This window comes from Staurois parvus, unplaced genomic scaffold (genome assembly GCF_062004578.1).
Source record: "Staurois parvus isolate SC_StPar_1 unplaced genomic scaffold, SC_StPar_1.0 ptg002244l, whole genome shotgun sequence".
Taxonomy (NCBI): domain Eukaryota; kingdom Metazoa; phylum Chordata; class Amphibia; order Anura; family Ranidae; genus Staurois; species Staurois parvus.
In genome coordinates, this window is record NW_028320040.1 from 6706 (window position 1) to 27178 (window position 20473).

Sequence of the window (20473 nt, forward strand, 5' to 3'; positions counted from 1 at the left end):
AATGAAGATCTTAGTGTGTTCAGTCTCTGTAGATGGTTCCTCAAATGAAGATCTTAGTGTGTTCAGTCTCTGTAGATGGTTCCTCAAATGAAGAGCTTAGTGTGTTCAGTCTCTGTAGATGGTTCCTCAAATGAAGAGCTTAGTGTGTTCAGTCTCTGTAGATGGTTCCTCAAATGAAGAGCTTAGTGTGTTCAGTCTCTGTAGATGGTTCCTCAAATGAAGAGCTTAGTGTGTTCAGTCTCTGTAGATGGTTCCTCAGGGGCAGAGCTCAGTATGTTCTATTTCTGTAGAAAAGTCCTCAAGGGAAGAGCTCAGTGTATTCAGTCTTTGTAGATGGTTCTTCAGGGACAGAACTCAGTGTTTTCTGTAGACAGTTACTTAATATGTTTTATATCTGTAGATGGTTCCTCAAGGGAAGAGCTCAGTTTGTTCAGTATCTGTAGATGGTTTTTCAAGGACGAAGCTCAATATTTTCTGTAGATGGTTCCTTGGGGGACAGACCTCAGTGCGCTATGTCCCTGTAGATGGATCCTGAAGGGCAGAGCTCAATTTTCTTTCACACCTGATAGATGATGAGTCCTGAGGACTGACAGCTCAGAGGTAGAGGATTTGGCATGGCTGCCAGGAGGAGGGGTTTATTGTTGGGGCTGTGAAGTCAGACTCACACTGTTCCTTATAATCAATATTTAGGGTCTTCCCTAATGGTCGCGGTTCAGACAGCAGAGGGTTTCTTACTGGGGACATTTTACAGCCTAGTGTCAAATATAGGAGCCAAAACTCTGTGCAGAGAACCTGGGAGACCCCAACTCATACAGATCATTGTCTGTTTATGAGATCCTCATAATGAGGATATGAGATATAGAACTGTATACCCCCAGTAGGCGAGGTATTTCCCCCAAAATGTCCCACACCCTCACAGGAGAACGTGAGGTACTTCCTCTAAAATGTCCAAAAACCTCACAAGCGATCTTACAGAGAAAAAAGTGACTTCCATGAATGATGAGGGTTCCTAGTATGATCCGGGCCCCAAATGGGACAAGAAATCCCACCCCCTATCTGCTAGTCCATCCTACTATCTAACTATGTGTTCTTCCTGTAGACAGTGCTGGTGATCTCTTACCATGAACCACAGAATCCTGAATATCGCAACTTCCAGAAGAATCTCATCCAACGCAGCAAGGAGGAGTTCGGGGTAACCCTCAACTATTCTCTGGTAAGTGACCCACCCGCACATGGGCACCCATCCAAAACGCCCCACCACATCAGTCCTGTAACTATCCATACAGAATAAGAACCGATACCAAGAATCACATCCATTAAACAGGACAAGAGAAGGAGAACTGTACATTGCACATACATACTGTATATTGTAGAGGTGATTGGTCTATGCGACTCGAAGGGATCAGATGGATCTTGCTGTCAGATTTCTCTATATATTTGCAGATATCCGGGTTTGTGGAATAGAATAGAATATCCTGTGAGGACTTGGGTGGGTCAGGAATAATCTGAACTCTCTTTGTCTTCACAGAAGAACCTGATTGCAGGATGTTTCTATGATGGAGTCCTGCTGTATGCCCATGCTTTGAATGAGACACTGCAGGAAGGTGGATCGCAAAAAGACGGGATTCGGATAGTACAGAAGATCCAGGATCGCACCATGCAGGGTGAGGAACATTCTCTCATTGTACTGATCATTCCTTCACCTCATCTGCTCAGTATGTTCTATCTCTTTAGATTCCTCAAGGGCAAAGTTCAGTGTGTTCTGTCTCTGTAGATGGTTCCTCAAAGGCAGAGTGGGTGGTTCCTTGGGGGCAGAGGTCAGATTGTTTTGTCACTGTAGATGGCTCATAGGGACCAGAGCACATTGTGTTCTATCTCTGTAGATGGTTCCTCAGGGGCAGAGCCTAGTGTGTTCTATCTCTGTAGATAGTTTCTTGGAGCAGAGCTCAGTGTGTTCTGTCTCTGTAGATGGTTCCTGGGGGGCAGAGCTCAGTGTGTTCTATCTCTGTAGATAGTTTCTTGGAGCAGAGCTCAGTGTGTTCTGTCTCTGTAGATGGTTCCTGGGGGGCAGAGCTCAGTGTGGTCTGTCTCTGTAGATGGTTCCTGGGGGGCAGAGCTCAGTGTGGTCTGTCTCTGTAGATGGTTCCTCAGGGGCAGAGCCTAGTGTGTTCTATCTCTGTAGATAGTTTCATGGAGCAGAGCTCAGTGTGTTCTGTCTCTGTAGATGGTTCCTGGGGGGCAGAGCTCAGTGTGGTCTGTCTCTATAGATGGTTCCTGGCAGGCAGGGCTCAGTGTGTTCTGTCTCTGTAGATGGTTCCTGGGGGGCAGAGCTCAGTGTGTTCTGTCTCTGTAGATGGTTCCTGGCGGGCAGAGCTCAGTGTGGTCTGTCTTTGTAGATGGTTCCTGGCGGGCAGAGCTCAGTGTGGTCTGTCTCTGTAGATGGTTCCTGGGGGGCAGAGCTCAGTGTGGTCTGTCTCTGTAGATGGTTCCTGGGGGGCAGAGCTCAGTGTGGTCTGTCTCTGTAGATGGTTCCTGGGGGGCAGAGCTCAGTGTGGTCTGTCTCTGTAGATGGTTCCTGGGGGGCAGAGCTCAGTGTGGTCTGTCTCTGTAGATGGTTCCTGGGGGGCAGAGCTCAGTGTGGTCTGTCTCTGTAGATGGTTCCTGGTGGGCAGAGCTCAGTGTGGTCTGTCTCTGTAGATGGTTCCTGGGGGGCAGAGCTCAGTGTGGTCTGTCTCTGTAGATGGTTCCTGGGGGGCAGAGCTCAGTGCGGTCTGTCTCTGTAGATGGTTCCTGGTATGCAGAGCTCAGTGTGGTCTGTCTCTGTAGATGGTTCCTGGTATGCAGAGCTCAGTGTGGTCTGTCTCTGTAGATGGTTCCTGGCATGCAGAGCTCAGTGTGGTCTGTCTCTGTAGATGGTTCCTGGGGGGCAGAGCTCAGTGTGGTCTGTCTCTGTAGATGGTTCCTGGGAGGCAGAGCTCAGTGTGGTCTGTCTCTGTAGATGGTTCCTGGGGGGCAGAGCTCAGTGTGGTCTGTCACTGTAGATAGTTCCTAGGGGGCAGAGCTCAGTGTGGTCTGTCTCTGTAGATGTCTCCTAGGGGGCAGAGCTCAGTGTGGTCTGTCACTGTAGATGATTCCTGGCAGGCAGAGCTCAGTGTGGTCTATCTCTGTAGATAGTTTCATGGAGCAGAGCTCAGTGTGGTCTGTCTCTGTAGATGGTTCCTGGGGGGCAGAGCTCAGTGTGGTCTGTCTCTGTAGATGGTTCCTGGGGGGCAGAGCTCAGTGTGGTCTGTCTCTGTAGATGGTTCCTGGCGGGCAGAGCTCAGTGTGGTCTGTCTCTGTAGATGGTTCCTGGGGGGCAGGGCTCAGTGTGGTCTGTCTCTGTAGATGGTTCCTGGGGGGTAGAGCTCAGTGTGGTCTGTCTCTGTAGATGGTTCCTGGGGGGCAGAGCTCAGTGTGGTCTGTCTCTGTAGATGGTTCCTGGCGGGCAGGGCTCAGTGTGTTCTGTCTCTGTAGATGGTTCCTGGGGGGCAGAGCTCAGTGTGGTCTGTCTCTATAGATGGTTCCTGGGGGGCAGAGCTCAGTGTGGTCTGTCTCTATAGATGGTTCCTGGGGGGCAGAGCTCAGTGTGGTTTGTCTCTGTAGATGGTTCTTGGTGGGCAGAGCTCAGTGTGGTCTGTCTCTGTAGATGGTTCCTGGGGGGCAGAGCTCAGTGTGTTCTGTCTCTGTAGATGGTTCCTGGGGGGCAGAGCTCAGTGTGGTCTGTCTCTGTAGATGGTTCCTGGCGGGCAGAGCTCAGTGTGGTCTGTCCCTATAGATAGTTTCTGGGGGGCAGAGCTCAGTGTGGTCTGTCTTTGTAGATGGTTCCTGGCGGGCAGAGCTCAGTGTGGTCTGTCTCTGTAGATGGTTCCTGGGGGGCAGAGCTCAGTGTGGTCTGTCTCTGTAGATGGTTCCTGGGGGGCAGAGCTCAGTGTGGTCTGTCTCTGTAGATGGTTCCTGGCGGGCAGGGCTCAGTGTGTTCTGTCTCTGTAGATGGTTCCTGGGGGGCAGAGCTCAGTGTGGTCTGTCTCTATAGATGGTTCCTGGGGGGCAGAGCTCAGTGTGGTCTGTCTCTATAGATGGTTCCTGGGGGGCAGAGCTCAGTGTGGTTTGTCTCTGTAGATGGTTCTTGGTGGGCAGAGCTCAGTGTGGTCTGTCTCTGTAGATGGTTCCTGGGGGGCAGAGCTCAGTGTGGTCTGTCTCTGTAGATGGTTCCTGGGGGGCAGAGCTCAGTGTGGTCTGTCTCTGTAGATGGTTCCTGGGGGGCAGAGCTCAGTGTGTTCTGTCTCTGTAGATGGTTCCTGGGGGGCAGAGCTCAGCGTGGTCTGTCTCTGTAGATGGTTCCTGGCGGGCAGAGCTCAGTGTGGTCTGTCCCTATAGATAGTTTCTGGGGGGCAGAGCTCAGTGTGGTCTGTCTTTGTAGATGGTTCCTGGCGGGCAGAGCTCAGTGTGGTCTGTCTCTGTAGATGGTTCCTGGGGGGCAGAGCTCAGTGTGGTCTGTCTCTATAGATGGTTCCTGGAGGGCAGAGCTCAGTGTGGTCTGTCTCTGTAGATGGTTCCTGGTATGCAGAGCTCAGTGTGGTCTGTCTCTGTAGATGGTTCCTGGCAGGCAGAGCTCAGTGTGGTCTGTCTCTGTAGATGGTTCCTGGGGGGCAGAGCTCAGTGTGGTCTGTCTCTGTAGATGGTTCCTGGGGGGCAGAGCTCAGTGTGGTCTGTCTCTGTAGATGGTTCCTGGGGGGCAGAGCTCAGTGTGGTCTGTCTCTGTAGATGGTTCCTCAGGGGCAGAGCCTAGTGTGTTCTATCTCTGTAGATGGTTCCTGGGGGGCAGAGCTCAGTGTGGTCTGTCTTTGTAGATGGTTCCTGGCAGGCAGAGCTCAGTGTGGTCTGTCTCTGTAGATGGTTCCTGGGGGGCAGAGCTCAGTGTGGTCTGTCTCTGTAGATGGTTCCTGGCGGGCAGAGCTCAGTGTGTTCTGTCTCTGTAGATGGTTCCTGGGGGGCAGAGCTCAGTGTGGTCTGTCTCTGTAGATGGTTCCTGGGGGGCAGAGCTCAGTGTGGTCTGTCTCTGTAGATGGTTCCTGGCGGGCAGAGCTCAGTGTGTTCTGTCTCTGTAGATGGTTCCTGGGGGGCAGAGCTCAGTGTGGTCTGTCTCTGTAGATGGTTCCTGGGGGGCAGAGCTCAGTGTGGTCTGTCTCTATAGATGGTTCCTGGCAGGCAGAGCTCAGTGTGGTCTGTCTCTGTAGATGGTTCCTGGGGGGCAGAGCTCAGTGTGTTCTGTCTCTGTAGATGGTTCCTGGGGGGCAGAGCTCAGTGTGGTCTGTCTCTGTAGATGGTTCCTGGGGGGCAGAGCCTAGTGTGTTCTATCTCTGTAGATAGTTTCATGGAGCAGAGCTCAGTGTGGTCTGTCTCTGTAGATGGTTCCTGGGGGGCAGAGCTCAGTGTGGTCTGTCTCTATAGATGGTTCCTGGCAGGCAGAGCTCAGTGTGGTCTGTCTCTGTAGATGGTTCCTGGGGGGCAGAGCTCAGTGTGTTCTGTCTCTGTAGATGGTTCCTGGGGGGCAGAGCTCAGTGTGGTCTGTCTCTGTAGATGGTTCCTGGGGGGCAGAGCTCAGTGTGGTCTGTCTCTATAGATAGTTTCTGGGGGGCAGAGCTCAGTGTGGTCTGTCTTTGTAGATGGTTCCTGGCGGGCAGAGCTCAGTGTGGTCTGTCTCTGTAGATGGTTCCTGGGGGGCAGAGCTCAGTGTGGTCTGTCTCTATAGATGGTTCCTGGCGGGCAGAGCTCAGTGTGGTCTGTCTCTGTAGATGGTTCCTGGTATGCAGAGCTCAGTGTGGTCTGTCTCTGTAGATGGTTCCTGGCAGGCAGAGCTCAGTGTGGTCTGTCTCTGTAGATGGTTCCTGGGGGGCAGAGCTCAGTGTGGTCTGTCTCTGTAGATGGTTCCTGGGGGGCAGAGCTCAGTGTGGTCTGTCTCTGTAGATGGTTCCTGGGGGGCAGAGCTCAGTGTGGTCTGTCTCTGTAGATGGTTCCTGGCGGGCAGAGCTCAGTGTGTTCTGTCTCTGTAGATGGTTCCTGGGGGGCAGAGCTCAGTGTGGTCTGTCTCTGTAGATGGTTCCTGGGGGGCAGAGCTCAGTGTGGTCTGTCTCTGTAGATGGTTCCTGGGGGGCAGAGCTCAGTGTGGTCTGTCTCTGTAGATGGTTCCTCAGGGGCAGAGCCTAGTGTGTTCTATCTCTGTAGATAGTTTCATGGAGCAGAGCTCAGTGTGGTCTGTCTCTGTAGATGGTTCCTGGGGGGCAGAGCTCAGTGTGGTCTGTCTCTATAGATGGTTCCTGGCAGGCAGGGCTCAGTGTGGTCTGTCTCTGTTGATGGTTCCTGAGGGGCAGGGCTCAGTGTGTTCTGTCTCTGTAGATGGTTCCTGGGGGGCAGAGCTCAGTGTGGTCTGTCTCTATAGATGGTTCCTGGCAGGCAGGGCTCAGTGTGGTCTGTCTCTGTAGATGGTTCCTGAGGGGCAGGGCTCAGTGTGGTCTGTCTCTGTAGATGGTTCCTGGGGGGCAGAGCTCAGTGTGGTCTGTCTCTGTAGATGGTTCCTGGGGGGCAGAGCTCAGTGTGGTCTGTCTCTGTAGATGGTTCCTGGTGGGCAGAGCACAGTGTGCTCTATCTCTGTAGATGGTTCCTGGGGGGCAGAGCTCAGTGTGGTCAGTCTCTATAGATGGTTCTTCGATGGCAGAACTCAGTGTGTTCTCTGTAGATGAATCCTTGGGGTAGAGCCCAGCTGCTGCAGGCCAAGCTGTACAGGCGATCGGATCCTAAAGTTGCACCCTCCCCTGTAAAACCTAATGTGACAGGGAAGCCACACGGGCCCCATGGAGCATGGGTAGGGTTGCCATTGCGACCCCTGCAACCCCTGAAGCTCTGCCAGTGCTGGGAGATCACCCCAGTGGTAACACCAAGGATTCTGAGAGACCATCCCACTGGTCACACTTCTGATTCTGGGAGATTCTCATGTTTTCCCCCCACAGGTATCACTGGCACGGTCAGCATGGACAAGACCAATGACCGCAACACGGACTTTGACCTCTGGGCGATGGCTGACCATGACAGCGGCCATTTTCAGGTGAGTTTGGAGCAACTGCATCAGTCATTGATTGGTCATTGGTGTTACCTATTTATAGAGCGCCCACCTATTCCACAGTGCTGGTAATGAAGAACAAAATATGAGGTATGAGGGTCCCGATCATAACATCTAATAGAGGACAGGAGGTATGAGGGTCCCGATCATTACATCTAATAGAGGACAGGAGGTATGAGGGTCCCGATCATAACATCTAATGGAGGACAGGAGGTATGAGGGTCCCGATCATAACATCTAATGGAGGACAGGAGGTATGAGGGTCCCGATCATAATATCTAATGGAGGACAGGAGGTGTGAGGGTCCCGATCATAACATCTAATGGAGGACAGGAGGTGTGAGGGTCCCGATCATAACATCTAATAGAGGACAGGAGGTGTGAGGGTCCCGATCATAACATCTAATGGAGGACAGGAGGTGTGAGGGTCCCGATCATAACATCTAATGGAGGACAGGAGGTATGGGGGTCCCGATCATAACATCTAATGGAGGACAGGAGGTATGGGGGTCCCGATCATTACATCTAATAGAGGACAGGAGGTATGAGGGTCCCGATCATTACATCTAATGGAGGACAGGAGGTATGAGGGTCCCGATCATTACATCTAATGGAGGACAGGAGGTATGGGGGTCCCGATCATTACATCTAATAGAGGACAGGAGGTATGGGGGTCCCGATCATTACATCTAATAGAGGACAGGAGGTATGAGGGTCCCGATCATTACATCTAATGGAGGACAGCAGGTATGGGGGTCCCGATCATTACATCTAATGGAGGACAGGAGGTATGAGGGTCCCGATCATTACATCTAATAGAGGACAGGAGGTATGAGGGTCCCGATCATTACATCTAATGGAGGACAGGAGGTATGAGGGTCCCGATCATTACATCTAATGGAGGACAGGAGGTATGAGGGTCTCGATCATTACATCTAATGGAGGACAGGAGGTATGGGGGTCCCGATCATTACATCTAATAGAGGACAGGAGGTATGAGGGTCCCGATCATTACATCTAATGGAGGACAGGAGGTATGAGGGTCCCGATCATAACATCTAATGGAGGACAGGAGGTATGAGGGTCCCGATCATTACATCTAATAGAGGACAGGAGGAGCCCCCAATGTCTGTACTCCTGACTGAGGAGCCCCCATCTCTGTACTCCTGACTGAGGAGCCCCCATCTCTGTACTCCTGACTGAGGAGCCCCCATCTCTGTACTCCTGACTGAGGAGCCCCCATGTCTGTGCTCCTGACTGAGGAGCCCCAAGTGTCTACTTCTGACTGAGGAGCCCCAAGTGTCTACTTCTGACTGAGGAGCCCCATGTGTCTACTTCTGACTGAGGAGCCCCTATGTCTGTACTCCTGACTGAGGAACCCCTATGTCTGTACTCCTGAGGAACCCCCATGTCTGTACTCCTGACTGAGGAGCCCCCATGTCTGTACTCCTGACTGAGGAGCCCCCATGTCTGTACTCCTGACCGAGGAGCCCCCAGTGTCTTATCCTGACTGAGGAGCCCCCAGTGTCTACTCCTGACTGAGGAGCCCCCATGCCTTTAGTCCTGACTGTGGAGCCCCCATGTCTGTACTCCTGACTGAGGAGCCCCCAGTGTCTTCTCCTGACTGAGGAGCCCCCAGTGTCTACTCCTGACTGAGGAGCCCCCATCTCTGTACTCTTGACTGAGGAGCCCCCATGTCTGTGCTCCTGACTGAGGAGCCCCAAGTGTCTACTTCTGACTGAGGAGCCCCTATGTTTGTACTCCTGACTGAGGAACCCCCATGTCTGTACTCCTGACTGAGGAACCCCCATGTCTGTACTCCTGACTGAGGATCCCCCATGTCTGTACTCCTGACTGAGGATCCCCCATGTCTGTACTCCTGACTGAGGATCCCCCATGTCTGTACTCCTGACTGAGGAGCCCCAAGTGTCTACTTCTGACTGAGGAGCCCCAAGTGTCTACTTCTGACTGAGAAGCCCCTATGTCTGTACTCCTGACTGAGGAGCCCCTATGTCTGTACTCCTGACTGAGGAGCCCCCATGTCTGTACTCCTGACTGAGGAACCCCCGTGTCTGTACTCCTGACTGAGGAACCCCCATGTCTGTACTCCTGACTGAGGATCCCCCATGTCTGTACTCCTGACTGAGGATCCCCCATGTCTGTACTCCTGACTGAGGAGCCCCCATGTCTGTACTCCTGACTGAGGAGCCCCCAGTGTCTACTCCTGACTGAGGAGCCCCCATGTCTGTACTCCTGACTGAGGAGCCCCCAGTGTCTTCTCCTGACTGAGGAGCCCCCAGTGTCTACTCCTGACTGAGGATCCCCCATGTCTGTACTCCTGACTGAGGATCCCCCATGTCTGCACTCCTGACTGAGGAGCCCCCATGTCTGTACTCTTGACTGAGGAGCCCCCATGTCTGTACTCCTGACTGAGGAGCCCCCATGTCTGTACTCCTGACTGAGGAACCCCCATGTCTGTACTCCTGACTGAGGATCCCCCATGTCTGTACTCCTGACTGAGGATCCCCCATGTCTGTACTCCTGACTGAGGAGCCCCCATGTCTGTACTCCTGACTGAGGAGCCCCCATGTCTGTACTCCTGACTGAGGAGCCCCCATGTCTGTACTCCTGACTGAGGAGCCCCCAGTGTCTACTCCTGACTGAGGAGCCCCCATGTCTGTACTCCTGACTGAGGAGCCCCCAGTGTCTTCTCCTGACTGAGGAGCCCCCAGTGTCTACTCCTGACTGAGGATCCCCCATGTCTGTACTCCTGACTGAGGATCCCCCATGTCTGCACTCCTGACTGAGGAGCCCCCATGTCTGTACTCTTGACTGAGGAGCCCCCATGTCTGTACTCCTGACTGAGGAGCCCCCATGTCTGTACTCCTGACTGAGGAGCCCCCATGTCTGTACTCCTGACTGAGGAGCCCCCATGTCTGTACTCCTGACTGAGGAGCCCCCATGTCTGTACTCTTGACTGAGGAGCCCCCATGTCTGTACTCCTGACTGAGGAGCCCCCATGTCTGTACTCCTGACTGAGGAGCCCCCATGTCTGTACTCCTGACTGAGGAGCCCCCATGTCTGTACTCCTGACTGAGCAGCACTCGATGTCTTGTTGGTCAGCAGGAAAGACCCCGTGAGCTCAGCTTTGTGCAGACGTGGGGGGTGGGTTATATAAGATATATAGCGAGGGTCAGGTATACAGAATACTGTATATAGGGAGGGTCAGGTATACAGAATACTGTATATAGCGAGGGTCAGGCATACAGAATACTGTATATAGGGAGGGTCAGGTATACAGAATACTGTATATAGCGAGGGTCAGGCATACAGAATACTGTATATAGCGAGGGTCAGGTATACAGAATACTGTATATAGGGAGGGTCAGGTATACAGAATACTGTATATAGCGAGGGTCAGGTATACAGAATACTGTATATAGGGAGGGTCAGGTATACAGAATACTGTATATAGCGAGGGTCAGGTATACAGAATACTGTATATAGGGAGGGTCAGGTATATACTGTAAGGGATTCCGGGGTTCCATAAGAATACAGAATACTGTATATAGGGAGTGTATACAATATATATACTGGGGAGGCAGAGAGTAGTATATAGTATATAGTAGGAGTGGCGTATACACCGATCGATCGGCCATATGTATGACCACTGACAGGTGAGGAGAATATCTGGGGACAATGGCAGTGTATACAGCATGTCATATGTCTGTATATAGGGGGGTGGTATACGCTGTATACAGTGAGGAGTATACATGGTGGGGACTTGTGTATACAGTAAATGTAATGACGATATACAATAGAAACTTGTATATACAGTATACAGCGGGGTGACTCGGAGTATACAGCGGGGGGGGGGGGGGGATCTAACTATAGTTATGTATACAGTGTATATAGAGTATATAGTGTGGTGATGATGAGTATACAGAGGGGGGATCTATGGATACAGTATATAGCAGGATGATGAGTATACAGAGGGGGGATCTATGGATACAGTATATAGCAGGATGATGAGTATACAGGGGGGATCTATGGATACAGTATATAGCAGGATGATCAGTATACAGAGGGGGGATCTATGGATACAGTATATAGCAGGATGATGAGTATACAGAGGGGGGATCTATGGATACAGTATATAGCAGGATGATGAGTATACAGAGGGGGGATCTATGGATACAGTATATAGCAGGATGATGAGTATACAGGGGGGATCTATGGATACAGTATATAGCAGGATGATCAGTATACAGAGGGGGGATCTATGGATACAGTATATAGCAGGATGATGAGTATACAGAGGGGGGATCTATGGATACAGTATATAGCAGGATGATGAGTATACAGAGGGGGGATCTATGGATACAGTATATAGCAGGGTGATGAGTATACAGAGGGGGGATCTATGGATACAGTATATAGTGGGGTGATGATGAGTATACAGAGGGGGATCTATGGATACAGTATATAGCAGGGTGATGAGTATACAGAGGGGGGATCTATGGATACAGTATATAGCAGGATGATGAGTATACAGAGGGGGGGATCTATGGATACAGTATATAGCAGGATGATGAGTATACAGAGGGGGATCTATGGATACAGTATATAGCAGGGTGATGAGTATACAGAGGGGGGATCTATGGATACAGTATATAGTGGGGTGATGATGAGTATACAGAGGGGGGGATCTATGGATACAGTATATAGCAGGATGGTGAGTATACAGAGGGGGGGATCTATGGATACAGTATATAGCAGGGTGATGAGTATACAGAGGGGGGATCTATGGATACAGTATATAGCAGGGTGATGAGTATACAGAGGGGGGATCTATGGATACAGTATATAGCAGGATGATGAGTATACAGAGGGGGGATCTATGGATACAGTATATAGTGGGGTGATGATGAGTATACAGAGGGGGATCTATGGATACAGTATATAGCAGGATGATGAGTATACAGAGGGGGGATCTATGGATACAGTATATAGCAGGATGATGAGTATACAGAGGGGGGATCTATGGATACAGTATATAGCAGGATGATGAGTATACAGAGGGGGGATCTATGGATACAGTATATAGCAGGATGATGAGTATACAGAGGGGGATCTATGGATACAGTATATAGCAGGGTGATGAGTATACAGAGGGGGATCTATGGATACAGTATATAGCAGGATGATGAGTATACAGAGGGGGATCTATGGATACAGTATATAGCAGGATGATGAGTATACAGAGGGGGATCTATGGATACAGTATATAGCAGGATGATGAGTATACAGAGGGGGGATCTATGGATACAGTATATAGTGGGGTGATGATGAGTATACAGAGGGGGGGATCTATGGATACAGTATATAGCAGGATGATGAGTATACAGAGGGGGGATCTATGGATACAGTATATAGCAGGATGATGAGTATACAGAGGGGGGATCTATGGATACAGTATATAGCAGGATGATGAGTATACAGAGGGGGGATCTATGGATACAGTATATAGCAGGATGATGAGTATACAGAGGGGGATCTATGGATACAGTATATAGCAGGATGATGAGTATACAGAGGGGGGGATCTATGGATACAGTATATAGCGGGATGATGAGTATACAGAGGGGGGGATCTATGGATACAGTATATAGCAGGATGATGAGTATACAGAGGGGGATCTATGGATACAGTATATAGCAGGATGATGAGTATACAGAGGGGGGATCTATGGATACAGTATATAGCAGGATGATGAGTATACAGAGGGGGGATCTATGGATACAGTATATAGCAGGATGATGAGTATACAGAGGGGGGATCTATGGATACAGTATATAGTGTGGTGATGATGAGTATACAGAGGGGGGATCTATGGATACAGTATATAGCAGGATGATGAGTATACAGAGGGGGGATCTATGGATACAGTATATAGCAGGATGATGAGTATACAGAGGGGGGATCTATGGATACAGTATATAGCAGGGTGATGAGTATACAGAGGGGGGATCTATGGATACAGTATATAGTGGGGTGATGATGAGTATACAGAGGGGGATCTATGGATACAGTATATAGCAGGGTGATGAGTATACAGAGGGGGGATCTATGGATACAGTATATAGCAGGATGATGAGTATACAGAGGGGGGGATCTATGGATACAGTATATAGCAGGATGATGAGTATACAGAGGGGGATCTATGGATACAGTATATAGCAGGGTGATGAGTATACAGAGGGGGGATCTATGGATACAGTATATAGCAGGATGATGAGTATACAGAGGGGGGATCTATGGATACAGTATATAGTGGGGTGATGATGAGTATACAGAGGGGGATCTATGGATACAGTATATAGCAGGGTGATGAGTATACAGAGGGGGGATCTATGGATACAGTATATAGCAGGATGATGAGTATACAGAGGGGGGATCTATGGATACAGTATATAGTGGGGTGATGATGAGTATACAGAGGGGGATCTATGGATACAGTATATAGCAGGATGATGAGTATACAGAGGGGGGATCTATGGATACAGTATATAGCAGGATGATGAGTATACAGAGGGGGGATCTATGGATACAGTATATAGCAGGATGATGAGTATACAGAGGGGGGATCTATGGATACAGTATATAGCAGGATGATGAGTATACAGAGGGGGGATCTATGGATACAGTATATAGCAGGATGATGAGTATACAGAGGGGGATCTATGGATACAGTATATAGCAGGATGATGAGTATACAGAGGGGGGGATCTATGGATACAGTATATAGCGGGATGATGAGTATACAGAGGGGGGGATCTATGGATACAGTATATAGCAGGATGATGAGTATACAGAGGGGGATCTATGGATACAGTATATAGCAGGATGATGAGTATACAGAGGGGGGATCTATGGATACAGTATATAGCAGGATGATGAGTATACAGAGGGGGGATCTATGGATACAGTATATAGCAGGATGATGAGTATACAGAGGGGGGATCTATGGATACAGTATATAGCAGGATGATGAGTATACAGAGGGGGATCTATGGATACAGTATATAGCAGGATGATGAGTATACAGAGGGGGGGGATCTATGGATACAGTATATAGCGGGATGATGAGTATACAGAGGGGGGATCTATGGATACAGTATATAGCAGGATGATGAGTATACAGAGGGGGGATCTATGGATACAGTATATAGCAGGATGATGAGTATACAGAGGGGGATCTATGGATACAGTATATAGCAGGATGATGAGTATACAGAGGGGGGATCTATGGATACAGTATATAGCAGGATGATGAGTATACAGAGGGGGATCTATGGATACAGTATATAGCAGGATGATGAGTATACAGAGGGGGGATCTATGGATACAGTATATAGTGGGGTGATGATGAGTATACAGAGGGGGGGATCTATGGATACAGTATATAGCAGGATGATGAGTATACAGAGGGGGGATCTATGGATACAGTATATAGAAGGATGATGAGTATACAGAGGGGGGATCTATGGATACAGTATATAGCAGGGTGATGATGAGTATACAGAGGGGGGCTCTATGGATACAGTATATAGCAGGATGATGAGTATACAGAGGGGGATCTATGGATACAGTATATAGCAGGATGATGAGTATACAGAGGGGGGATCTATGGATACAGTATATAGTGGGGTGATGATGAGTATACAGAGGGGGGGATCTATGGATACAGTATATAGCAGGATGATGAGTATACAGAGGGGGGATCTATGGATACAGTATATAGCAGGATGATCAGTATACAGAGGGGAGATCTATGGATACAGTATATAGCAGGATGATGAGTATACAGAGGGGGGATCTATGGATACAGTATATAGCAGGATGATGAGTATACAGAGGGGGGATCTATGGATACAGTATATAGCAGGATGATGAGTATACAGAGGGGGATCTATGGATACAGTATATAGCAGGATGATGAGTATACAGAGGGGGGGATCTATGGATACAGTATATAGCGGGATGATGAGTATACAGAGGGGGGGATCTATGGATACAGTATATAGCAGGATGATGAGTATACAGAGGGGGGATCTATGGATACAGTATATAGCAGGGTGATCAGTATACAGAGGGGGGATCTATGGATACAGTATATAGCAGGGTGATCAGTATACAGGGGGATCTATGGATACAGTATATAGCAGGATGATGAGTATACAGAGGGGGATCTATGGATACAGTATATAGCAGGGTGATCAGTATACAGAGGGGGGATCTATGGATACAGTATATAGCAGGGTGATCAGTATACAGGGGGATCTATGGATACAGTATATAGCAGGGTGATGAGTATACAGAGGGGGGATCTATGGATACAGTATATAGCAGGGTGATGAGTATACAGAGGGGGGATCTATGGATACAGTATATAGCAGGGTGATCAGTATACAGAGGGGGGATCTATGGATACAGTATATAGCGGGGTGATGAGTATACAGAGGGGGGATCTATGGATACAGTATATAGCAGGATGATGAGTATACAGAGGGGGGATCTATGGATACAGTATATAGTGGGGTGATGATGAGTATACAGAGGGGGATCTATGGATACAGTATATAGCAGGGTGATGAGTATACAGAGGGGGGATCTATGGATACAGTATATAGTGGGGTGATGATGAGTATACAGAGGGGGATCTATGGATACAGTATATAGCAGGGTGATGAGTATACAGAGGGGGGATCTATGGATACAGTATATAGCAGGATGATGAGTATACAGAGGGGGGATCTATGGATACAGTATATAGTGGGGTGATGATGAGTATACAGAGGGGGATCTATGGATACAGTATATAGCAGGGTGATGAGTATACAGAGGGGGGATCTATGGATACAGTATATAGCAGGGTGATCAGTATACAGAGGGGGATCTATGGATACAGTATATAGCAGGGTGATGAGTATACAGAGGGGGGATCTATGGATACAGTATATAGCAGGATGATGAGTATACAGAGAGGGGATCTATGGATACAGTATATAGCAGGGTGATGAGTATACAGAGGGGGGATCTATGGATACAGTATATAGCAGGGTGATCAGTATACAGAGGGGGATCTATGGATACAGTATATAGCAGGGTGATGAGTATACAGAGGGGGGATCTATGGATACAGTATATAGCAGGATGATGAGTATACAGAGGGGGGATCTATGGATACAGTATATAGTGGGGTGATGATGAGTATACAGAGGGGGATCTATGGATACAGTATATAGCAGGGTGATGAGTATACAGAGGGGGGATCTATGGATACAGTATATAGCAGGATGATGAGTATACAGAGGGGGGATCTATGGATACAGTATATAGTGGGGTGATGATGAGTATACAGAGGGGGATCTATGGATACAGTATATAGCAGGATGATGAGTATACAGAGGGGGGATCTATGGATACAGTATATAGCAGGATGATGAGTATACAGAGGGGGGATCTATGGAAACAGTATATAGCAGGATGATGAGTATACAGAGGGGGGGATCTATGGATACAGTATATAGCAGGATGATGAGTATACAGAGGGGGGATCTATGGATACAGTATATAGCAGGATGATGAGTATACAGAGGGGGGGATCTATGGATACAGTATATAGCAGGATGATGAGTATACAGAGGGGGGATCTATGGATACAGTATATAGTGGGGTGATGATGAGTATACAGAGGGGGATCTATGGATACAGTATATAGCAGGGTGATGAGTATACAGAGGGGGGATCTATGGATACAGTATATAGCAGGATGATGAGTATACAGAGGGGGGATCTATGGATACAGTATATAGTGGGGTGATGATGAGTATACAGAGGGGGATCTATGGATACAGTATATAGTGGGGTGATGATGAGTATACAGAGGGGGATCTATGGATACAGTATATAGCAGGATGATGAGTATACAGAGGGGGGATCTATGGATACAGTATATAGCAGGATGATGAGTATACAGAGGGGGGATCTATGGATACAGTATATAGCAGGATGATGAGTATACAGGGGGGATCTATGGATACAGTATATAGCAGGATGATGAGTATACAGAGGGGGGGATCTATGGATACAGTATATAGCAGGATGATGAGTATACAGAGAGGGGATCTATGGATACAGTATATAGCAGGATGATGAGTATACAGAGGGGGGATCTATGGATACAGTATATAGCAGGATGATGAGTATACAGGGGGGGATCTATGGATACAGTATATAGCAGGATGATGAGTATACAGAGGGGGGATCTATGGATACAGTATATAGCAGGATGATGAGTATACAGAGGGGGGATCTATGGATACAGTATATAGCAGGATGATGAGTATACAGAGGGGGGATCTATGGATACAGTATATAGCGGGGTGATGAGTATACAGAGGGGGGATCTATGGATACAGTATATGGCGGGGTGATGAGTATACAGAGGGGGGATCTATGGATACAGTATATAGCAGGATGATGAGTATACAGAGGGGGGATCTATGGATACAGTATATAGCAGGATGATGAGTATACAGAGGGGGGATCTATGGATACAGTATATAGCAGGATGATGAGTATACAGGGGGGATCTATGGATACAGTATATAGCAGGATGATGAGTATACAGAGGGGGGATCTATGGATACAGTATATAGCAGGGTGATCAGTATACAGGGGGGATCTATGGATACAGTATATAGCAGGGTGATCAGTATACAGAGGGGGGGATCTATGGATACAGTATATAGCGGGGTGATGAGTATACAGAGGGGGGGATCTATGGATACAGTATATAGCGGGGTGATGAGTATACAGAGGGGGGATCTATGGATACAGTATATAGCGGGAAGTTCTGTATATAGGCAGGGTATACAGTAGGTACGGTATATACATTATATACAGGGATACACCCTCCTGTGAGCATGTAGTCAGTGAAGGACGGCTGTGACCAGCGAAGGGTTAATGTTACTGGTATTCTGCCCATTCCATTCCAGTGATAAGAGCCCCCCCATCCCCCTCCTCTCCACAGACCCTCCAGCTGCTGCTTCTCATATAACAGCCTCTTCCAGGGACAGCACACCCAGCCTATGTATACTGACACCCCCGGGGCCCTCCGCCACTTCCACTACTGGGGGCCAATGTGTGCTGCCACACCTCAGAGGGCCCCCAGTATGGATGTACTGCAAGAGACCACCCAACACAATCATTATTATATGTCATTGTATCCGATATATCACAGAGCCGTCTGTACAGAGGAGCTGACACTCTAATGTCCCCTCCCCCACAGTCCCATCAGTCTCTGTACAGAGGAGCTTACACTCTAATGTCCCCTCCCCCGCAGTCACATCAGTCTCTGTACAGAGGAGCTGACACTCTAATGTCCCCTCCCCCGCAGTCACATCAGTCTCTGTACAGAGGAGCTTACACTCTAATGTCCCCTCCCCCCACAGTCCCATCAGTCTCTGTACAGAGGAGCTTAAACTCTAATGTCCCCTCCCCCACAGTCCCATCAGTCTCTGTACCAGAGGAGCTTACACTCTAATGTCCCCTCCCCCACAGTCCCATCAGTCTCTGTACAGAGGAGCTTACACTCTAATGTCCCCTCCCCCACAGTCCCATCAGTCTCTGTACCAGAGGAGCTTACACTCTAATGTCCCCTCCCCCACAGTCACATCAGTCTCTGTACAGAGGAGCTGACACTCTAATGTCCCCTCCCCCACAGTCACATCAGTCTCTGTACAGAGGAGCTTACACTCTAATGTCCCCTCCCCCACAGTCACATCAGTCTCTGTACAGAGGAGCTGACACTCTAATGTCCCCTCCCCCACAGTCCCATCAGTCTCTGTACAGAGGAGCTGACACTCTAATGTCCCCTCCCCTGCAGTCACATCAGTCTCTGTACCAGAGGAGCTTACGCTCTAATGTCCCCTCCCCCACAGTCACATCAGTCTCTGTACCAGAGGAGCTGACACTCTAATGTCCCCTCCCCCACAGTCACATCAGTCTCTGTACCAGAGGAGCTTACACTCTAATGTCCCCTCCCCCCAGTCCCATCGGTCTCTGTACAGAGGAGCTTACACTCTAATGTCCCCTCCCCCACAGTCACATCAGTCTCTGTACCAGAGGAGCTTACACTCTAATGTCCCCTCCCCCACAGTCCCATCAGTCTCTGTACCAGAGGAGCTGACACTCTAATGTCCCCTCCCCCACAGTCCCATCAGTCTCTGCACCCAAAGAGCAGTGTCAGTTGGTGTCAGTATCAGTGGGTGTCAGTGGGTGTCAGTGGTTCTCAGTGGGTGTCAGTGAGTATCAGTTTGTGTCAGTGGTTCTCAGTGGGTGTCAGTGAGTATCAGTTTGTGTCAGTGGTTCTCAGTGGGTGTCAGTGAGTATCAGTTTGTGTCAGTGGTTCTCAGTGGGTGTCAGTGAGTATCAGTGGGTGTCAGTGGTTCTCAGTGGGTGTCAGTGAGTATCAGTTTGTGTCAGTGGTTCTCAGTGGGTGTCAGTGAGTATCAGTTTGTGTCAGTGGTTCTCAGTGGGTGTCAGTGAGTATCAGTTTGTGTCAGTGGTTCTCAGTGGGTGTCAGTGAGTATCAGTTTGTGTCAGTGGTTCTCAGTGGGTGTCAGTGAGTATCAGTGGGTGTCAGTGGTTCTCAGTGAGTATCAGTGGGTGTCAGTGAATATCAGTGGGCGTCAGTGGTTGTCAATGAGTATCAGTTTGTGTCAGTGGGTGTCAGTGGTTCTCAGTGGGTGTCAGTGGTTCTCAGTAAGTGTCAGTGGGTGCCAGTGGTTCTCAGTGAATATCAGTTTGTGTCAGTGGTTCTCAGTGGGTGTCAGTGGTTCTCAGTAAGTGTCAGTGGGCGTCAGTGCTTGTCAGTGGTTCTCAGTGAGTATCAGTGGGTGTCAGTGGTTCTCAGTGAGTATCAGTGGTTCTCAGTGGTTCTCAGTGGGTGTCAGTGGTTCTCAGTGAGTATCAGCGCTGAGCAAACCCTTTGGCGCTATATAAATACTGTATAATAATAATCAGTGTTTCTCAGTGAGTATCAGTAGGTGTCAGTGGTTGCCAGTGGTTGTCAGTAGGTATCAGTGGTTGTCAGTGGTTGTCAGTAGGTATCAGTGGTTGTCAGTAGGTATCAGTGGTTGTCAGTGGTTGTCAGTGGTTCTCAGTAGGTATCAGTGGTTGTCAGTGGGTGTCAGTGGTTGTCAGTGAGTATCAGTGGTTGTCAGTGGTTCTCAGTAGGTATCAGTGGTTG

General features: G+C 49.1%; 1 protein-coding gene across 1 annotated transcript in view; it reads left to right on the plus strand.

Annotated features, from left to right (window-relative positions):
• Positions 1-1099: 1099 nt before the first annotated feature.
• Positions 1100-20473, plus strand: part of NPR2 (natriuretic peptide receptor 2) — a gene marked incomplete at its 5' end in the record, with an annotated part of 88855 nt that continues 69481 nt past the window's right edge. Inside the window, 3 exons of the mRNA XM_089665571.1 lie at positions 1100-1213; positions 1529-1664; positions 7047-7141. Of these exons, the coding sequence (XP_089521697.1) occupies positions 1100-1213; positions 1529-1664; positions 7047-7141 (345 nt within the window). The remainder of the gene's footprint in view (positions 1214-1528; positions 1665-7046; positions 7142-20473) is intronic.